The sequence below is a fragment of the Rhinolophus sinicus genome, linkage group LG04 (assembly GCF_036562045.2).
Source record: "Rhinolophus sinicus isolate RSC01 linkage group LG04, ASM3656204v1, whole genome shotgun sequence".
NCBI lineage: Eukaryota > Metazoa > Chordata > Mammalia > Chiroptera > Rhinolophidae > Rhinolophus > Rhinolophus sinicus.
The window spans coordinates 60870615-60893219 of record NC_133754.1 but is presented as its reverse complement, the minus strand read 5'-3'; the positions used below and the strand labels follow the sequence as shown (position 1 = coordinate 60893219).

At 38.7% G+C, this 22605-nt stretch overlaps 1 protein-coding gene across 4 annotated transcripts; it reads left to right on the top strand.

The window, feature by feature from the left end:
* The first annotated feature begins 460 nt into the window (after window positions 1-460).
* ASH2L (ASH2 like, histone lysine methyltransferase complex subunit) lies at window positions 461-21811 on the top strand. 4 transcript variants are annotated; one of them, XM_019748129.2, is made up of 16 exons: window positions 461-572; window positions 1661-1727; window positions 1846-1991; window positions 4456-4544; window positions 4812-4906; window positions 6507-6602; window positions 7269-7364; window positions 8256-8331; window positions 10522-10615; window positions 11366-11583; window positions 16653-16820; window positions 17122-17315; window positions 18575-18667; window positions 20099-20197; window positions 20907-20966; window positions 21063-21811. In XM_019748129.2, the coding sequence occupies exons 3-16, from the start codon at window positions 1873-1875 to the stop codon at window positions 21168-21170; spliced, it is 1605 nt and encodes a 534-aa protein (XP_019603688.1). In that variant the 5' UTR covers window positions 461-572; window positions 1661-1727; window positions 1846-1872; the 3' UTR covers window positions 21171-21811. The 4 variants fall into 4 exon arrangements, with proteins under 4 accessions (XP_019603688.1, XP_074185762.1, XP_074185763.1 ...); XM_074329661.1 differs by lacking the exon at window positions 461-572 and adding an exon at window positions 786-1013; XM_074329662.1 differs by lacking the exon at window positions 461-572 and adding an exon at window positions 819-1230.
* The last annotated feature ends 794 nt before the right edge of the window (window positions 21812-22605 follow it).

The following is a 22605-nucleotide window of genomic DNA, read 5'->3' as shown; positions in this document are numbered from 1 at the left end:
TTACTTAAATTTGACTACAGTGGCTCTGAAGATTCCACTCACCCCAGTGATTTCACCTACCAACACTGTCGTTGATTCCTCAAGTTCTTACCTTTAGTCCCTACCTGTTCCTTTCTCCAAGGACCAAACTTCTGTAAACTCTTTAAGTCCGCCAGCACCTGGCTCCCTAACTCTCGCGCCTCAATTTCCTCCTTTTACAGTATTAAGCGGCTTGCAGCTTCTAGAACACACAATGCTTCTTGCTTCTCCCTCCTGGATACTCCATCCACATCCCCTTCCCGGCCCTTGAATGCGTAGCTGAGGCTGTGGATTCAGACTGTCTAGGCTCCCATCATGACTAGGGGCCCCTTGGAAACGTGCTCAAAGTGGCAGATCACTAAGGCAGTACAACAAACTACTTCTGGGGCGGGGCAGTCAGTGCTCGTCCCTCGGGACCTTTAACGGTGAGGAACGTCGGCAATGCACACGCAGCGCTCAAGTCCATAGGCAGCCAGTGCTCTCAAGGCGCCTCATCCGCGCGGTGATTCCCAGTCTTGGCCACGAAAATGCACAGCGTCCACCCCTGGAACACAGTAAGTCCTACAGGGAATCCAGCTAATACTCGAGCCGCCTTCGCCTCCTCCTTGCTTGGCCTGTGGCGATCGAAGCGCCAAGACCCCGCCCACTTCTGCCTGCCCGCGGGACCTTAAAGTGGGCCAGGAGCGCGCATTAATCAGGCAGGCAGTGGACCTACCATGAGCCTTTACTATTTGAAGATTACAGAATCAGTCAGCAACTCGCGCGAGACAGATAGTATTCTCGCGAGAAGTCTAGGAGGCGGCAGTGATGGCGGCGGCGGGAACTGGACCCGGCCCCGGAGTGGGTGCAGGACCCGGCCCGGCAGCGACCTCAAATGCAACAGCGACGGAGGAAGTGGAGACGAAGCCGGTGGTAGCGGTAGCAGCCGCTCCAGCCGGAGAGGGAACATCTGCTGCTCCAGCAGCGGAGCCCAGTTCTGGAGAGGCCGAAAGCGGGTAAAACGTCCTGAGGCCAGAGAAGGACACGGAGAGAGAGGCCCGCCCCTCTTGGAATCCCGCGGCTCCCGGGAGCCCTCCCCCCCGCCCCTTCCCATCCTAAGCCCTGCAGCCAACGGCTCGCCCTGCCCCCCTACAGCACCGTAGTCCCGCCCGCCGCTGGGTCCGTTCCCTCTGAAGTGTATCTCAGACTACGCCCCTTTCCTCACCTTTCACGGTCTGTGAGAGCCAAGTTTCTTGTCCTGTCTCCCGCCCTTGCACCCCGGCGGGGGGCTGATAGCTCAGTCTTCTAACTGGAACCCCTCAAATATCCCAGAGAAGAAACCACTTGGTGTTGCCAGACTGGAAGAGGTGGCGGTCCCTCTGAAACGGGGTGGGAGAGCTGCACCTCTGTGAACTTAACCCCAGGACCAATTCCATCCCATGTAGATTTTGTCTGTAAGGGCCTGTTAGGCGTCCCTGTGCCCATGGCCTCCATCTGTCTGAGCCACAGTCTTCCTAACCCTGGGCATCGAGACTCAGAACGGGCATAGCTGAAAAAGCCGTGTGAAGTTCAGCAGTACTTTGATCATTATCTTTGGGAATAGAAGTTTTGAGGTTTGTTTCTCTTGAAAATTTTTTACTTGAGTGCTTTCATTATCTTACAGGGATGCAAACTCTGTTGATGTAAGTGGTGGTTTGGAGACAGAATCTTCTAATGGGAAAGATACACTAGTACGTATTCGTTTTGGATATTTGCCATGCAAAATCGGATTTGTTTTTTCAAGTTTTTAAGCGAGTCAAAAATACAATCAGATCACTTAACTTGATTCTCTAATTGCTTTGGACACAGGAAGGTGCTGGGGATACTTCAGAGGTGATGGACACTCAAGCAGGGTCGGTGGATGAAGAGAATGGCCGGCAGCTGGGAGAAGTAGAGCTGCAGTGTGGGATATGTACAAAATGGTTCACAGCAGACACCTTTGGTATAGATACCTCGTGAGTATTTTTTGTTGTCTTTGTAAGAATCACTTTGTAAAATAGATCTCAGCATGTTCAACAATTAGTTAGTTTGTAGGCAAATATAAATGCATGGTATTTCCAAACCTTGTTCAATGAGTAGGAGGATTTGAATCAGGAATTGTTTTAACACCCTGAGCATGTTTTCTACCCACTGAGAGGTACATGTAAACACGTTTGAGACAGTAGCATTTAAACCTTTTATTTAGTGTTGTAGATTTGGGGGAAAGGGCTGGTGCACAAAGCTTGATGTCAAAAATTTGAGATGGCCAGTCTCTTCATGCCTGAGCCATCCTTTTTAGCTTTTGGCTTCCAACTCACTCCCTTTAGGTACCCTGCGTTCTCTCCTCAGCAAAGCCTATTTCTAATCTTTTATCTCTTTTAGTAAATTTAAATCGTTTTATGATTGAAAATAAAAGGCTCCTTATCAACAGCTAGCAAGTGATAATTACTGATTCAGTATCTATGGAAATGTGCTGCTAGTTCTCTATGGTGTTCCTTATAGTCTGTATTAAACAAGTAAATTTAGACAAAACTACCTCAAAATAAAGCTGCGTTATTAAATTAATACCCTTGGGTGGGATTGTGAAAAAATTGACCTTTATAATTTGTTGTATGTTTTTTAGTTAAAAAGTTAAAGTGGGTTTTAGAAATGCTGATGTTGCAATTAACATGTGACTCGTGATTTAGGATAGAATGTTTACAAAAGAAAGAAAAGTACTGAAGGATCAGGAAGAAAGAGTCCATCTTTTTTTTTCCCCCCTTTCTTCTGCCATCAAACCACAATTCAGAGTTTTGGTACAGACCAATTTGTACCTGAATTTGAGAAGTTACACCTAAAGCCCAGCTAAGTGGGACAGTATTATCTTTTACGGCTAAGAGGAAGGAAGTGAGCTAGCATGGTATGGAAAAGGCTGCTCTGAATACCTGATTGTATTTGAATTAATTAACTATATACCTACCTACCTCTGGTATGAGGCTTTGCCTTCTGTAAATGAGTTTATCAACAGGCTGTTTAACAGAAGGAATTCTAGAGAGAAGTAAACGTAAGGGAACTCAATCTTAACATTCATAAAAATGTTTCTTAATTGCTTGAGTGGCGGCAATGCACACATACTTAGGAACCCTTCTTTTTGAGGATACCTTAAGCTAGTTGCTACACAGTCCAAGAAAAACCTGCCTTTATTTTGATGTCTTCTCTTCCAACTCAAACCGGTGTTTTATTTTTCTGTTTCTCCTTTATCAGGATTAAGCTCTCCCTGTGTTTTTCTAGTCATCCAGTACAATCACCACCACTCTTTCCTTCTCTAATGCGTCAGTTCCTCAATCTCTGCCTCTTCTTCCTCTGTCTTCAAACAGACAGCTCTTCTCTTGCCCATGAACTCCCTCTTAGGAGATTTCCTCTTTATGATACAAGCCATCTTAGTGGTTAGATCTCCTTTCTCTTCCTGCCCATCCCCCCACTCCACACCCCTCCTTTTTTATTAATATTACTCTAGGTGAGGCCTTATTTACCTTCTGCTAGAACTGCTACAAAAGCTTCTTATATACATTCACTTTTTCTAATCTGTTCCCCCTTCAAACCAATCCTCTTACTAAACATCATTTTAACCATGCCACTTCCCTTTAAGGAATTCCCATTACCCACAGAAAAAATCCAGTTCCACCTGACGTGTAAGGTTTTCTTGTACTTCCTACTTTTTCAAGTCTCATTTTTTACCATATGCCTGACAAATCCTCTCTGCTGGACAAACTTGTTAATACCAGTTTGCCTCTCTGGCATCTAGTTTGCACTTTCTCATTTCTATACATTGTTCACCTATAGAAAAGAAAGTGACTCTTCCCAAATCTAGTTCATAATTTATGTCTTCAAAAAAATTCTTCCCTTGCTCTTAAATCTGAAGTTACTACTTGGGTCCTTTAAATTCTTACAGACGAATTATCATCTGTAGGATTCATTTGGTAATGAGGCAAGTAATGTTTTAGGACTTCTGTGTTGTCTTCTTGAATAATTATTTACATTTTTAATCTTTTCATACATTCTGTCCACCCTTTCCAACAATGTTATTGGCACTTTAAGGAGATATTGAAAGATATTTAAATATAAAGATATTTAAAGAGACTACTTCGTCTTCTTCCACAACTGGCCTAGTATACTCTTTTTAGGTGCTCCAAAACTATAATAATCTAGCCTGGACAAGGTTCCAGTGAGAACCTTCCAGATGCTGAATTATCCACTATGGTAGATAATGTCTTATTAAAATATTTGTGACAGAAAAATCCAGGTATTTGTAAACATACAAGCCCTGTTTTGATTTGGATGACCTTTTTAAGTTTAAGGTTCTTTTAATATATTAATATTATCTGATGTTAACTGTTGTTGTACTTCTCATAAAGAAGTGTGTATCCAGAAGTACACTAATTTGTATAATTTGTTCTACAGATCTTGTCTACCTTTTATGACCAACTACAGTTTTCACTGCAATGTGTGCCATCATAGTGGGAATACCTATTTCCTCCGGAAGCAAGCAAGTAAGAATAAACTCTGGAGTCCTGCATAAGAATTATTCTCTAGTTACCTGGGAAAGAAAAAAGGTTTGGGCTTAGCAGAATCAGGAAACTTTTGCCTGATATATGCTAGAAGTTACATTGGGGTTTAGCTCAATAATTGCTATTGTCCATTTCAGATTAAATGTTTTTGCTGCTATGGATGTTAATTTGTACACCATATAGTTGAATATTCTTTTGTTAAGGATCTAGTATTATAGATAACTTTTTCTTCCTTTTTGTTTTTGATAGACTTGAAGGAAATGTGCCTTAGTGCTTTGGCCAACCTAACATGGCAGTCCCGAACACAGGATGAACATCCAAAAACCATGTTCTCCAAAGATAAGGTAGAAAAGGAATTCATGTAATTGCAATTAGGCCAAAGAATCAGGTGGAACGTCTACATTTGCTATTTAACAATAATTGCTTTCCTCTTCAATTTTTATGAATATGACTGAAGGTTCAGTGGTTAGTTTGTTTTTAGGTTCACGTAATTTACTAACTTCCCAGTGTGTGTACCTTATGTCATTTGGCTTAGCTATCAGTAGAATGAATCCTTAAATAGTTTTGGTTGGTGTTATAGAAGCAGACTGGTGTTACCAGTCACAGATTTTGTCAGGGAAAGGTGGTCAGTTTATCCATGCTTTTTATTTAAAAGGATTATCTTTTACTATTAAACTGAAAAACTGCATGACTAAAATCAGGATTCAAAATTAAATATTTAATCCATCCGTAAGTCCTTCTTACTGTGATTCATGGTAAGAAATATGAAAAAGTAAATTTTAAAATGGTGGATTTTACTTTTTGATCTAGTGTACATTCATACCTACCCACTTTCATTTAAAACTAAAACAAAAGTTTCACCTAACAGTGTTTATCCTCTGATCTTTTCCTTCTGCACTCTGATATTTTCTATTCTAGTCAATGCTAGTTTTCACCTACAGAATTGATTTTATAACCTGTTAATTGTTTGTGACTACAGTTTGTAAAACACTGGTATAGGGTGTGTAGTGAGATCAATATAATCGGGATCAGACTTTGGCAAGGGTCCTTTCTACTAAACAGAAAAACCAGGACTTAATCCTGTAAGCTTAAGTAGTTATCAGAGGATTCCCTCCTGACCTCCTTTTCCCCCCTATATTACAAGTGCTTTAAAAACAGGTGTGCTGTTTTTTTCCTCTGACTTTATTTTTTCCCCAAGTTATTACTTTGAATTTTTCAAACATACAGAAAAATTCAAATAGTGCAATGAACATCTGTTTATTCTTCACTTAGATTTGCCATTTGTTAGTATTTTGCTACATTTGCTTTATCTCCCCCATCAATATTTTTCCTCTAGGCTGTATGAAACTAAATTACAGATCTTATGCTTTACCCAGTATTCTCTCATAACCACAATACACTGATTAGACTAAAATAATTTAATGTTGATACAGTACAACTAATATATACAATTTGTATTTTTTTATATACAGTATATATTTACATTTTCTCAATATCCCTCATAGTTTTTTTTCTCCATACAGGATCTGATCAAGGATTACACATTATATTTAGTTGTAATGTCTCTTTTGTCTGTAATCTAGAAAAGTTTCTGTACTTATTTTACTTTGGATTTTTTCGGTCTGCTATGACATTTAAAATTTTATATTATGTAATATTATATAAGACCGGGTCTTATATTAAAATAAGCCTAGGTCTTATATTAATTTTTGCTCCAAAAGACTCATGAGAGCTGATGGTACGGCTAGGTCTTATTTTCGGGAAAACATGGTTCTTGTTCAAAATTCCCCACAATCTATATGTTTTTTGTATGCAATTATATAGTGTTCAATCATTAAGACTAAACATGAATTTTTTTCCTTTTTATTCCTTTTTTCCTTTTTTTGTGAGTGTAACTTTGAAACCAACTATAAAAGTATTAATGTATTTTGTTTATAAAATTAGGATATCATACCATTTATTGATAAATACTGGGAGTGCATGACGACCAGACAGAGACCTGGAAAAATGACTTGGCCAAATAACATTGTTAAAACGATGGTAAGTAGATTAAAATTGACTGGACTTGATGTTTAAGCAGTGTTCTTTGTAATAAATTTTCTTTAGTCTTACTGAAATAATGTGATGACTAGGAAAATGAGAACAACTTAGTGTTAAATCGTGGTGAGTGAGATATACCTGTCAATATTAATGGTTTTTACGCTCTTAAAAAACCAGTAAGTTGCATATTGTGTCTTACGTGAACATCACCCAATGGTGATTTTCTGTGACATCGAAAACCTTTGTCCACTGCACTCTTGCAAGTATAATTTTCTTTCTTTTTTTTTTTTCTTGGCAAGTATAATTTTCTATTGAAATTGGAAACAATTTATTTCTTTGATTTATGAAAGAAATAACACTGTTCTAAACATTATTGTCCTTCGAATTAAAGAACACCTGGGGAGAAATCAACAGCAAGCTATTAACAGTACTTATTTTTGTGAGGGCTAGGGAGGGATTATGAAGGACTTTGGCTCTCATTTTTTTAAAGAGCCTCTGTTGTTTGAATTTTTTGATGATCATGTATTAATTTTCTAATCAAAGGAAAAACCAGTACGGTCTTTTTGGAGATTATACCTAGGAATTGGAGTTGGTGGTTGATCATCCATTCAGTACTTCTTTTAAGTGTAAAATTTCCAGTGGTACTAAAATACTGTTTCCTTTCAGAGTAAAGAAAGAGATGTATTTTTAGTAAAGGAACACCCCGATCCTGGGAGTAAGGACCCAGAAGAAGATTATCCAAAATTTGGACTTTTGGATCAGGTACATTAATGTACTCTATATTTCCCTTTTGATTTTAGATCACTTGGGGACAGGGAATCAGGTTTGTTTACATTTGTATATTTGCCACATGTAACACACTGCAATTACATGTCCATGACATGGTGGGCTCCAAATAAACGGTTATTGCCACATGTGGAAAGAAATAACACTTACCATAAACCAGGAGACAAGTATTTTAGCTCTGGCTCTTCCCCAAAATGTTACGGCTTTACATATATTATTCTTATATTTTTTAACTTTAGTTTCCTCAATTGTAACACAAATACGCCATTCCAAGTTATTCCTAATTTTCTTTCCATCTCAAAATTTTGCTCTTAAAAATATTCGTTACTGTGAAGAAAAATTTGTGAAGAATTTGTGTTGCATATGTAGACTAACACGAGGAAAAAGAAAATTTCCACTCTTTGCTCAATGGCAGGGGTTACATTTGGCATCTTAAGAGGTCAAATCTTTCAGCTGTACCTTAAGATGTTTGATTTGCCAGCATTGAAAATTCAAGATTTCACATAGAAATTCAGGTTTCAGTCTTTTCTTGTAAAATGGAAAGATCTGACTATGCTGGACCTGAATTCCTCCAGGGAGCTGAATAAACAGGGCTTAAGCACTCCAGTTGGCCGTTGCCCCACCACCAGCTCTATTCCCCCCACCCCACCCCCTATTCCCGTTCATTACCATTCTTAAGCCACTTTGATCTTAGCACACTCAGGCCCGCCTTACTTGTTACTGGCTGATCCCTGCAGCATCCAAGTTTTGAACCCCTGCAAGTTTCAGACTCTTTAGGATTGTCAGTTTCAATTCCCACTCTATTAGAATTTCCAGATTGGTTTGATTATGTAGCCTCCCTTCATAATGGAGTATTTTTGCCTCTAGGATCTTAGTAACATTGGTCCTGCCTATGACAACCAAAAACAAAGCAGTGCTGTGTCTACCAGTGGGAATCAAAATGGTAAGTGTTTAAATGTTTCATTGAGGAAATACTTGTAAGCTGTTGAATCCAGATGTGCCTAGAATTGGGCATTCTTTGGGTTGGGTTGACGCTTAACTGGACATTTAATAAGATGCTTTAAAGTCCCAAACTTAATTTTTAGGAGCTAGCCAAAGATTTGACAGGTGGTGGTGGAAGAGAACTTTTTGTCACTTTACACCAAAGTTTGGTCTTAAGTGAAACAGATGTAGCATAAAATAAGGTACAATTTTAAGGCCAGGTTTACTGTGTTTATATTAGATTTCCCATCTGTATCCTCATAACTAGCACTTAATTTAGATGCAGTTGCTCTCCACTCTTTTTCTTAAATTCAGCTGTTAATTAACAAACTTCCTATGTCCATCTTCTAATTTTCTTGCCCTTAAATTTCAGCTTATTCACATGACAGCATTTCTGTATTGATCACCCACTATAGAATGCTTTTTCTGTTGGTAACATCTAAATGCAGGATTCCCTTCATTACTAATGATAATCGAATGAGTTGGGGTGGCTGGGTGGTAGCTAGATATTCATCTGACCCATGGCATCACTAACTTGTCTTTTGGAGTGGTAGCATCTTAAGTATGTAATCATTTTCTCGGTTATTGATATTCTAAGATTGGAAATAGGTAAGTGTATTGTTTATCTTTTTGCACCGTATTTAGTTGTTAAAATCTGACAAATACATGGTGCCACTTCTGTTCTTACAGGTGGAGCCTCTTTTGGAGGTGAATTCCTCCTCTGTCTTCTTTCAGCCTCTCAGACTTAAGTATTTGTGGTTTGGAAAATGCTTTTTTGTTGAGTTGTGGTAGAAGCTAAACCTAAATTAAAAATTTAAAACATTGTGAAAATGGTGGCAATAGCACTTAATATGAAACAGTAGTTCCAGTTTAATATTAGTAATTAAAAGCCTGTACGTTGTCATATTCTGTCTAACACGGCCAGCACTCCCCTTAGTATTGTTTATTTTGTTCAACATGGATCAAAAACTATCTTAAGATAATTAAAATCCAAATGACAATAAAAACTTAGTAATTTTTTTATTAAGGTGTCTCAAACTAGAAATACTGATGTTACTACAATAGTTTGACATTAAACCTTTTATGAGACATAGGAATAATCCCTGATGTGTTTATAAAAGGAAGTTTTGCGTAAATCTGGTCCTGTGTATGCAGAATATGACCTTCCCGCAATGTCTCGATCCTTTTTATTACAGCAGAACTGCTGGTAATTTCCAGGCTTGCCCCAAATTAAGACACAGTACACTCTATGCAATTGTTTACATAAAGGTGTTTTTCTGCAGTTCAAGGACATTTTCTGGAAGTGGGAAAAAAACTAATTGAGAGGAATGACAGCAGTGGACAAAAATTTCAAATACCTATTTCAGAAATACACAAGGTAGTATTCCTTGTGACCTTAATATATAGCTGATTTTTTAAATTAAATATGTAAATTACCTGTTGATATTTGCTCTTAATTCCACAAGCAGATTAGTCTAACCTGAATTTTATGCATTGGCACAATCCTAATAACTGCCTACTAAATTTAAAGCCTTCTTTCTCATTTGTGCAACCAGTAGATTCCTAGCAGCGCTGGAGAGAAACACCTTTTTAGTACTTCTGTTTTTGTTTTCCATGTCTGATGTACTTTTGTCTTGTTGGATATTCAAGTTAAGTGCTTTTGCAGATATTGTGCCTTTATTATGTTTATGGAATATATCCTGTAGTTCAGTCAAGTGAACATCTACTTACAGTGAAGATAGTCTCTCTTTATGGATATTTTTAGTATATGTGCTGCTGAAGCGAGCACTATGGATATTTTTATTGACTTGGGTAGAAAACAACTTTATCCATGCAATTGTTTTTAGCTGTGGGTGTTTGGAATCTGAATGAGTGAAATTGCATTTGTGTCACATCCTCAGTAAGTGTACCAGTAGTTGCTGTTCACTAAGAAAGGAAGGTTGAGCTTACTGTCAGAACCCAGTGTTCTATGCTGTGAGATACTCAGCAGATTCATTCAGAACCAGGGTGAAATCCAGTATGCTTTCGGGAAGGAAATTCTCCTATGGTGTTACACAAATGCACAACGGGAGTGTTAGTCCCCAAGGAATTTCCGTTTCTATGTGGTGCTTCTGTCACAGCTCATTAAAAGTGATGTGCCTTCTCTTCAAAGGGGGAATTGCAGCAGGAAGCAGTGGAAAAGGAAGAGGAGCTAAGCGCAAACAGCAGGATGGGGGGACCACAGGGACCACCAAGAAAGCCCGGAGGTAGGCAGAACACTCACCCCCATTCACCACTGTCAGGGTATTCTTTGGTGCTGGCAAAGCCTCTCGGGAAAGAGCCATACTCTTCAGTAGCTCAAATGTCTGAGGTTAAAAAGCCTGTCTCAAATCTTGAGGACTTGGAAGGGTAAAACAATTCCAGGCTAGATACCCTGCTTTACAAACTTGGCACTACATAAACCAGCCCTGGGGCATCACTCTGTTGATTTACCTGGGGAGTAAAGTTCTAATGAGGCATTTTCAGAAAGGCTAGGTTGGGGCGAGGGAGTGAAACCAATATTGAAGGCTGGCTCCTTACAATTTCTGCCTCTCCCCTCGCATGCCTCTTCCTGTCACTTTGTTCAATGGTGATGAAATCCAGGTCATTTCTTCTTTAGACAACAGATCGTAAGTGCTCATATTGCTGAATTTCTGTTTATTAGTTTATAATAATAAATATATTAAAGGAAATTGCCCTCATTCCTCCTCTCTCATTTTTCCCTATGAGGTACTGGCTCACTGTCATAGATACCCTTACAGAGTAAAGTAATTTAACCAAAACTGCTTTGCTAAATAAAGCGAATCCTTTTCATTTCCCTGTTTTGCCTGCAGAGGGCAGGATGACCTGTTTGAATAATGAAAAGCATTTGTGAAGTTGGGGTGTTCCAGCTGAAATCTAATAAATCAGAAGCCTTTCTTACAGAATTGAGCTAGAATGGGTTTTAGTTTCTTGATGTTATTCTTTCCTTTCTGCAGTGACCCTTTGTTTTCTGCTCAGCGCCTTCCCCCTCATGGCTACCCATTGGAACACCCGTTTAACAAAGATGGCTATCGGTATATTCTAGCTGAGCCTGATCCCCACGCCCCTGACCCTGAGAAGCTTGAACTTGATTGCTGGGCAGGAAAACCTATTCCTGGAGACCTCTACAGAGCCTGCTTGTATGAACGGGTTTTGTTAGCCCTGCATGATCGAGGTACGTAAGGTGTTAATGGTCATGTTGGACCCAGCGTTACCCTGAACAACTGTCATCAGCTTTGTCCGATCTAGGTGCACACGTCAGTCTGTAACCCTCCTCCACCCCCGCATCTGCAGACTTAACCGGAGTTTCCTTTTTTGTCTCTTTCTATAAACGCAAGCCATTTTATATATGGTTTATTAAAACTTTCTATTTTCAACTAATTTTAAGCTTTTGGTAAAGTTGCAAAAATAATAGTTTATAGTATATATCCCTCATCAGGCTTTTCCTAATGGTAACATCTTACACAACCAGGTACAATTATCAAAACCATGAAATGAACATTGGTAAATGCTATTAATAAAACTAAAGACTTTATCTAAATTTCACCAATTTTTCCACTACTGCCTCTTTCCTAGGATCTCACATTGCGTTTGGTTATTTCTCCATAGTCTCTTGCAGTCTTCAACAGTTCTTCAGGCGTTGCTTGTCTTTTTGATCATGACACTTTTTTTTTTTTTTTAAAGATTTTATTGGGGAAGGGGAACAGGACTTAACTGGGGAACAGTGTGTGCTTCCAGGATTTTTTTTTCCAAGTCAAGTTGTTGTGCTTTCTATCTTAGTTGTGGAGGGCGCAGCTCAGCTCCAGGTCCAGTTGCTGTTGCTAGTTGCAGGGGGCGAAGCCCACCATCCCTTGCGGGACTCAAACTGGCAACTTTGTGGTTGAGAGGATGCACTCCAACCAACTGAGCCATCTGGGAGCTCAGCGGCAGCTCAGCTCAAGGTGCCATGTTCAATCTTAGTTGCAGGGGGTGGAGCCCCACCATCCCTTGCGGGACTCGAGATGTTGAACTGGCAGACTTGTGGTTGAGAGCCCACTGGCCCATGTGGGAATCGAACCGGCAGCCTTCGGAGTTAGGAGCACGGAGCTCTAACCGCCTGAGCCACCGGGCCAGCCCCATGACACTTTTTAAGTGTATTAATCAGTTATTTTGTTGAATGTTTCTCAGTAAGAGTTTGTCTTTTTCTCATGATTAAATGGAGGTTATGCAGTTTTTTGAAAAACACCACAGAAATGAGTCTTCATTACATCATCTCATGGAGCTTATGATGTCTGTACTGTCTTACTGGTTATGTTGACCATGATCATTTGGTTAAGGTGGTTTCTGCTGGCTTTCTCGACTGTCTTTCCCTTTGTAGTTAATAAATATCTTGGGGGAAGATGCTTTGAGGCTATGCAAATAACTTGTTTCTCTGAAGTTTTGTCCATTAATTTTAGCATCCATCAGTGGATCTTGTCTGCAGTGTTTTTTAATGTGTTTGCCTGATGATTTTTTAATTTCTTCCTTCTCTTCTCCATTTATTAATTATTTATATCAGTGTGAACTCATAGATGTTTATTTTATTATGTGAGATATACTTTATTTTGTTGCTCAAATTATTCCATCTTTGGCCTTTAGGAGCTTCTTGAATAGGCTGGTTCCTGTGTTCTTTTGATAAGCCTCTCTCTTTCCCTCTCTCTCTCTCTTTTTTCTTTAGTACTTCCTTATTTTCTGGTATTACAAGATGCTTCTGGCTCGTCTGGTATTTTCCATGCTCCAGGCCAAGTATGAGCTACTTCTAGGAGCCCTGGCTCCTTGGATTAGACAATGGTGTTTAGAAATTAAGACTGTGTTAGGTATGCTCACGGTTACTGAGTGTCACTTCTAGACCCCCTCAGTGGACGGAGGTAGGAAATATATATATGTATACTAACGCACATATATACAGAGGGTGCCAAAAACATGTATATACATTTTAAGAAAGGAAAACTGTATTAAAATTGTAGTACTCAGTATATACCTATACCAAAAGATGAATAAATTTACATGATTTCTGCAATTGCAAGAGGTGCTCAAAGTGGTTACCATGAGCATCCAGGCACTTCTGATTATGGCGAACTGCTGCTTGAGCAACACTGACCAAAGTGTCCACTTGTATACATTTTTTTGGCACTCCCGGTATATATACTGCTATACTGAGTTTACACCTTGGACACCATGGATTCTAGTCAAACACCACAGGGTTGTTCCAGCCTTCCACCTTTCTTTATTTGTAACTTCTGTCTCACCTAACTCTAAATATCTACCATACGTTTACTTGTTTTTTAATTTCTAACATGCACAGTTTAAGAATTGCTAACTTCCATGAGAAACATTCACTAACTAGATTATGGCATTTATGTCCAGCTTTTTGTCTTTAGCCTTCCCATCACAATACTGTTAATTTGGGTTGGTTCTTTTCTTCCTCACCTCCTTCAGTGTGGACAACCACACTAGTTTGTGATACTCATTTGTGATACAGTTAGGTTGATGTGTTGGTGTTTGATTTGGGGTTCTACCTCATCGTGGGTATGTGTGTTGGGCGAAGTATGCAAAACATTACTATGGTTCTGAGAGAGTTGTACGAAAAGGTTTACTCATTGTGTCACTACCTCCTCACTACCCTACCCCCTTTTCCTTCCCCGCTTTTTTCCACATTTTCCCGCCCCTCCTACCGTGTTTCCCCCAAAATAAGACCTAGCCGGACAATCAACTCTAATGCATCTTTTGGAGCAAAAATTAATATAAGACCCAGTCTTACTTTACTATAATATAAGACCGGGTCTTATAGTATATCATAACATAATATATAATACAATACAATACAGTACAGTACAGTACAATACAGTACACCAGATCTTATATTAATTTTTGCTCCAAAAGACACATTAGAGCTGATTATCTGACTACGTCTTATTTTCGGGGAAACATGGTATAGGTAACCAGTCTCTTTAGTTTCTATTTTGTCCTTCCTGTATTTCTTCTGCATAAATGAGCAGATACATGTATATTTTATCTCCTTTTTTCATATATGAAGGGCAACATGCTATACTCTTGCATCTTGCTTCATGCAGTTATTTCAGACCAGTTCAAAGAGATCGTTCTTATCTTTTTCTTTTCTTAGCTTCATGATGCTCCATTATGTGGATGTACATAGTTTATTCAACCACTCTATGTATGGGAATTTAGAGTGTTTCCAGTATTTTACAATCACAAACAAAGAGGCAGTGAATAACCACAGGTATATGTATTTTTGTATTGTTGGAGGTAAATTTTCAAGGTAGAATTCTAGAACTGTAATTGCTGGATAAGTAGGTAAGTGTATACGTAGTTTTGTTAGATATTGCCAAATTTCCCTTCAGAAGGTTGTGCCAGTTTGCGTTCCCACCAGTAATGTAGAGAGTGTTTTCCCACAGCCTCGCAAACAGAATTTGTTGTTTTATATTTTAATTCTGGCTGGTCTGATAGGTGAGAAATAGTATCTCAGTGTTGTTTTAATTTGTATTTCTTTGAGTTTGAACATTTTTTCATGTTTAAGAGTCCTTATCGCATGAATTATCTGTTTGTGTTTTTTTATTTCCCATTTTTCTATTGGAATTTTGTTCCTTTATATATTGGGAATATTAGTCCTTTGCGGTATGCGCTGTGAACATTTTCGCCCAGTGTGTCAGTTGTCTTTGTTTATGACTCTTTTGTCATGCAAAATTCTTTAGTATATAGTAGTTCTTTTAATGACATAATTTATTGAGTTATTAACAAATAGCATTCATTATCCTTTAGAATGTGAAAGTGAATTTAAATTACTACTTTTAGAGGAATGTACTTCATGAATTTTTGTTTTTTGTTTTTCTGGAGTATCAATGCAAATTCCAGATAGATGGATCTTAAAAGGCCTGTAATCTGCTTCTCCATCAGCACAATGGAGATGGTAGTTGTGAGTGTTTGAGTCCGCCTGCCTGTCTACCTACCTATGAAAGTGCTTTGTAAATCACAAAGGCCTTTATAAAAGCTACTTAATCTAAATTTTGTGTTTCTTCCGATAGAATTCAGACAACTTCTAGAGTGTTACAAACAAAACTATTTCAAATGCTTTTTTCTCAGTTAAGTCTTAATTGGATTGGCAATGTTTCTACCTTAATAAAAGCAATCAACCCACACACCCCGGAAGTACTCTCCCACTTTAAGTTGTCCCCTTATCTTACATAATGGCCTCATGGTAAATTAAGATTCAAACCACACACAAAAGTACAGTGAATCTCCAAATACTTTTCACCCACATTTAACAATTGTCAAGATTTTGCCATATTTGCTTTATCTGTTTATTTCTTTGTCTCTTTTTTTTCTGAATTTTTAAGAAAATCTCACCTCCTTGCATACTCCAAAAATATGCATTTCCAAAAAGTATGGATATTTTCTTTTATAACCATAATGCTATTATTACACTTAACAAAATAGATAATTCCTTGCTGCTATTGTCTGAAATCAGTTCATAATCAGATTTCCTTGATTTTCTCAAATACCTTTTTATCTCCCTGCAAAATACTTATTAATTAATAAACGCATGTTGATTAACAGAACTTTCTTAGGTATTTGGCAAATTCTAACTTCTCAAATACAAATACTTCTTCCTTTACCCCTTCTTGAGCAATTCAGTCCTAAAGCCGTTAGGTGGGGCTGAGCTAGGCCAAGTGTCTGTGATAGAATAGAATATTAAAAACACTTATTACAAGGAAACAAAGTAACTTTATAGAGATAAACTGGGCAGATGCCACCTCAGCCAAATGATCATAGTGAACATCACCAGTAATGGGACAAATTAAAATCATGTACCACCTGTCAGGATGCAATATGAAGAACACAGCTTTATCTTTGTGATATTTGTCAAAGATTCATAACTTGAATGGAATCATAAGGAACTAGACAAACCCAAATTGAGGGATATCCTATAAAATAATGGTCTCTAATTTTCAAAAGCATCAAGGTCATCAAAATCTAAGAAAGATGGGACTGTTCCAGATTGAAGAAAATTTAAGAGACATGATACTAAATGCAGCAGATGATTCTCAATTGGATCTTTTGGATCCACCTGAAAAACTTGAATAGGCTCTGATATTTCTGATCTTTCATTTTGATTTACTGAAGTGTAAGGAACTCATGTGTTTGTGGTAGTTGTCTCCAAGTACCTCAAATAAGTTGCCACCTTTGTTTTTATCTCCATCACTGCAGCTCCCCAGTTAAAGATCTCTGATGACCGTCTGACTGTAGTTGGAGAGAAGGGCTACTCTATGGTACGGGCTTCTCATGGGGTACGGAAAGGTGCCTGGTACTTTGAAATCACAGTGGATGAGATGCCGCCAGACACTGCTGCTAGACTGGGTTGGTCCCAGCCGTTAGGTAAGCTGGCACTATAGTGTGGACATCAAAGCAAGTAGAGAGATATAGACCATCTGGCTAAGCTTTACAGCTTTTGAGCTGATCAAATTGTGGCCATAAAATTCAGTTCCTGAGGATTTAGATGGTTTGCAATTCCTAGAATATTTTTATAATTTTTTGCTTGTGAAAAATAGTTTGTAGCAATTTTGCAGAATTGACGACCTCCCCCTCTCCCCCCACAAAAAAGGAGAATATTTTGCTTTAGCAAACCAGAGTTGAATGGCAGTCCTCTGACTTCCTGTATATCTTTTTATTGGGACAGGTAACCTTCAAGCTCCCCTAGGTTATGATAAATTTAGCTATTCTTGGCGGAGCAAAAAGGGAACCAAGTTCCACCAGTCCATTGGCAAACACTACTCTTCTGGCTATGGACAGGGAGATGTCCTAGGATTCTATATCAATCTTCCTGAAGATACAGAGACAGCCAAGTCACTGCCCGATACTTATAAAGATAAGGTAAGTTTGTCCTCCTGAGATATTCCCATAGCCTGTGGCCGCTTGTGATGCTGACCCACCATTCTTATATGTTCCAACATTTCATTATGAGAATTTTCAGATATAACAAAGCTGAAAGAATGTAAAAGTAAAAGTCAGTGTACAAATATCTATCACCTAGATTCTACCATTAATATGTTATCCATTCATTCCTCGACCCACCCATCCATCCACTCGTCTTTTTTAAATGCACGTCTTTTTTAATTGCAACAATCAGTACACTCACCTCCAAGTTCTTCAGAATGCATATCATTAACTAGAGTTCAACCTTTGTTTAGTTTTTATTTTGATATAAAATTTGTGTAAAATGGAATTTACAAATTTCAAGTATGTATACACTTAGATTTGATTTTGACCCAAACTGCTATGGAGACATAGAAATCTATCATCATGGCAGAAAGTTCCCTCATGTCTTTTCCCTGTTGATCCCCGCTCCCACCCCCACAGAGGCAACTATAGTTTGGAATTTTTTTTTTCACATCATAATTCTGTAGGTTTTGCTAGTTTTTGATCTTATGTAATGGAACTATGCAATATGTAGTCTTATATTTGGCTTTTATCATTTGGCACAATGCCTTTGAAATTCATGTTGTTGCATGTATCTGTAGTTTGTTGTTGCATGTATCTGTAGTTTGCTATTTACTACAGAATAGTATTTCATTGTATGAATATACCACAGTGTGTTTATCTGTCTTCCTATTTTTTTCCCCAGCTTCATTGAAATATTAATACAACATATCTATTTTCCCATTGATGGACACTTAGGCTGTTTCCAGTGTGGGGCTATTATGAATAAAGTTGCTATGCATATTCTTGAACAAATCTCTTTGTAAACATGTTTTCATTTCTTTTGGGTCAGCACCTACAAGTGGAATTACTGGGTCATAGACTAGTTACATGTTTAGTTTTATAAGGAATTGCCAGGCTTTCCATTCCCACCAATGAGAATTTTAGTTGCTCCAATTTTGTTGTGGTGAGAGTGTATATGTATTTATATGTATGTGTTTTCCTCACAAATCTTCATAAAGGTCTGTTGTGAAAATGTTTTTACAAACATATCCCATCTGGTACTTTTTAAGAAGCACATAGTTCAAAATTTTGCAAAGCTAACTCTGGAAAGATTTTTCATTTCTGTTGCACAGCACATGACTCAGTGCTATTTGTGTGATGTAGCTGATGCTTCAATGAGCCTTTTTTCTCTTTCTCTCTTGGCTATCAAGGCTTTGATAAAGTTCAAGAGTTACTTGTATTTTGAAGAAAAAGACTTTGTGGATAAAGCAGAGAAGAGCCTAAAGCAGACTCCCCATAGTGAGGTGAGTCATGGACACAAAAACGTCAAAACTAGAAGACCTTGCAGATGGGTACCAACCCCCTAATTATAAAAGTGAGGAAAATGAGGCTCAAAGGGGAATGAAGGGATTTTCTGCTAGCAGCTAGCGAGCAGCAGAGGGAGCTCACTCTCTACCTACGGTGTTTGTGCTGTGTGATACCGTGCTGCTGCTATTAGAGGCATGACCAGGGTTCTTTCAGGAACACTCTATAGAGAAAAGGTAAAATCAGTGGTCTAATAAGGAAATCTATAAGTGATTGAGGAAGCAAGTCAGAGATATTTGTTCTTGGTACAGAGGGAGAAACACTGGAATCAGAGAGGAGGGAACCTTGTCGTGTGACCCAGAGGCAGCTAGAACTGTAATGGCTCATTCGGTGTCCCCTAGAACTTTCCTTTCCTCCCTCCCTTTCCCAGGATTATTGGAAACATGTCTGCCCAAGGTTATAGCACAATCAGAGAAGGACTGGCACTTCTGGGCCAGCCACAGAGCAAAAAATAGAAGGGGAAGGGAAGGAAGAAAGTTCTGAGCTGGAAACATTTTTCCACTAAAATGCTGTGAAGCCACCTGGGTCAGTAATAGAAGCTAATGAAAATAGAAGCTAAGAAAAAATATAACACACCAAAAACTAGGGTTCCAATTGTTTTAGGAAAAAAATAGTGAAAGGAAGCAATGAATAGATCTAAGGATGGTAGAGCCAGATAATACAGCAGGTCCTCGAATATTGTTTGGTTATAATATTGATGAGACACTGTAGGAACTTAACTTTTGTTTATGTCAATTAGCCTATGGTAAAATTGGTTTTGATATATTTCGTTTTGCCACAGTTCCAAGAACCCGTTGACAACATTAAGTGAGGACTTACTGTATAGCCAGGGAAAAGATGGCTTTTGCTAGGAAGAAGAGACAGATCAAGTTACTTCAGAAAAGGTTCCTGAAGTCCATCTATAGTGGTTAAGAGAGAATATACAGGATAGTTTTGGGAGATAAAGGACAAAGAAAATGAGGATTGAGAGACTGACAGAATATCCTAAGAGATTTTCAAAGTAGAAGTGCAGACATGAGAACCTGAGGCAAGGGAAGGGGACAAATAAGTAAGTTTAACTGGGTATGATTCCAATTCAGTAGAAGACCAAACTACTTTTTATAAATACAGTATAATGAATGGAACGTAGAACTGTTTGATATAAGTAGCTTAGGAATGCAGAAAGCAAATACACCTGAAGACCAACTAGAATAGTGCATGTAAATATGCTCAGAAATCTGATTATATAAGATGTTATTACACAAACTGTATGCTGTTCTTGGAATACATTACCAGCGTGGTGGCGGCACTTCTAAAGGGTTCTCCAAGGGAGTTCTTTCGTAGTTGTTCTGTTTTTAAATTCTAAAGTAAAACCATGGTTTTTGTTTCAGATAATATTTTATAAAAATGGTGTCAGTCAAGGTGTGGCTTACAAAGATATTTTTGAGGGGGTCTACTTTCCAGCCATCTCACTGTACAAGAGCTGCACGGTATGTGTCATCTGTTATCCTGTGAACAGAACTTAAGGGAATGATTTTGATGAAGGAGCCATTGATTGAGTTCTAAAAAGAAATCTGAATATCCTACGAGTAAGATCGGAATGTTTTCTGATTGTTACTGTATGTTCCAAAACAGTTGGGTGTTATAGGAAGTATTTGCTTGTATAGATAAAGGTCGTGCAATTAGTGTGCTCCATATTTCTCCTTTGAATGTACTGTGGTAAATGTTATTGTTCAGTGTAAAGGATATACAGCATACATGTACATAAGCCAATTTGGTGTTATGATAACCTACCATAATTAGTCTGTAACTGTTGCTTATATTGATTTTATTTTAAATATGATTCAGCATGAAGGGGACTATTGTTAGAACCTGTTAGTTTTTTTTTGAAGTGATTTTTGAAAAGGTAATGCCTGGAAGTTTCCATGTATTTTTAGTCTGTTAATTGGCATCATGGGAGTAAAACAAGGAAATCTTCAGGTTATAAACAGAAATCAACACAAATCTTTTATTTACCTAATTCTTGATGGACATTAAGATGTTTACCACTTTTAGCAATATTAACATATATCATTAGTTCCAGTAATACCCTGAATATCACAGCTACCTTTAAAGAGAAAAATTTCCCATGTTCCATTAATTTTTTCACTGTATTCTTCTTTTGTTCTTTCATGTCTGCTTAAATTGAATTTATCCTAGGTTTCCATTAACTTTGGACCATGTTTCAAGTATCCTCCAAAAGATCTCACTTACCACCCTGTGAGTAACGTTAAAAATGTCCACATGCATGTTCAGCACCTTTACTTGCTGTAGTTATTCTAATCACCTTACTTCTGTTTCTCGTTCCTCCCACAGATGAGCGACATGGGCTGGGGTGCCGTCGTAGAACATACTCTGGCTGATGTCTTATATCACGTGGAGACAGAAGTGGATGGGAGGCGGAGTCCCCCATGGGAACCCTGACTGGTTTCCGCTTTCTTGGCAGACGTGGACTTTCTGGGGAATAATGTTGGAGGATTTTGTTTTTGTTTTTTAACTGTTGCAAATGTTATCCCGAAGATACCGCAGAACACAGCCTTTGCTGTCAGCAAGTTCAAAGGCTGGGTGGGACTGGGAGAGACTCTGCACTTCAGCACTCTCCCTGCTTCTGGTGACTGCTTTTATTTGTATGCCATATGCCAACAGCTGCTGACCCTAGGATCCCATAAGCTCCCTGTGAAACTGGTGCTGTACCATGTACCCCACCCCTGGGACTCGTTATCTTCCTGTATTTTCTAAGGATTGGATAATGTCCAAGTAGCTAATTTTAAATTATTTAAAGACTTTTTTCCTCCTGTGGGCATTGACTCCATCCCACCTGATTTCCAAGGAAGTGGTGGGCCTGTTTCTGAGAACAGCTGAAATTGATGGCTGTACATTCCAAACCAATCGAAGAGCTCTTTCCTTGTGGTGTGGGATTGTTTTTGTTATTAATTTTGAAATATACTTTTGAACACTGGGATCTCTGAAACTACTAGGTCTCTAGAACTATAATTTTGAAAGGATCTTGCTTGTAGCTTTAACAATTAGCAACTCTTCCCAAATAAAACTTGTGGTCAAGTGTGTGTGGCACTTTGCTTCCCTTTCAGGTTGGGTTCCTCTTGGTGACAGTGTCACAAATGTGCGCAGTCTGAAGAAGGGGAACCAGCATTGGAGGAAAGAGACGGGTTTCTGGCACATATCTCAACCCCTCTTCTGTTGCTTCCCTTCTCTCCAGCCAACTCAACCACCCCCTTTATCCTGTGAAAATCAGACTCGAGGTGAACAAGAGTGCAGGGTTAATAGTCTCTCTCTAGTTCTTCTCTTTGAACATGTGTGGTAATAGTGCAGGTTGTTTTCCTGCCTTGCTTATCTTCCTTTGCAATAGCAGGTGATTGAAGGGCAGTTTTCAGAATACTGAAAACTAGCATGTAAGAATGATGAGCCTTTCCCTAGGGCCCCTTTGTGCTTTCCCTAACTCATCAGTGACAGTGCAGCCCTCCCAGGATGGCCCCAAAGACTCCTACATAGGACTTTCTACCTAGGTTAATAAGTGGAGTGGTTCACCACAAGGTAGGTGATAATGTTGCCAAGAATCACCGTATATTATGCCTGTTTAAGAAATTTCCTGAATTTCCAGTGACTATTGATACCTTCACACAGTAGCTTTGACTAATATATTTGTCTCCTAACAAATCACCCAGGCTCTTTGTTTTGGCCATTCCACGTCTCTTAACAGGAAACCTAACACTGAGTTGGGATCATCACAGGCTGGAGTCCTGCCTGTCACCTCCGCATACCAGTCATTCGTGCTGGTCTTAAAGGGCAGACTTGCTTATAAAGCTCTGGGTCATCAGAGTTTAGAGAACTATAAGAAGCT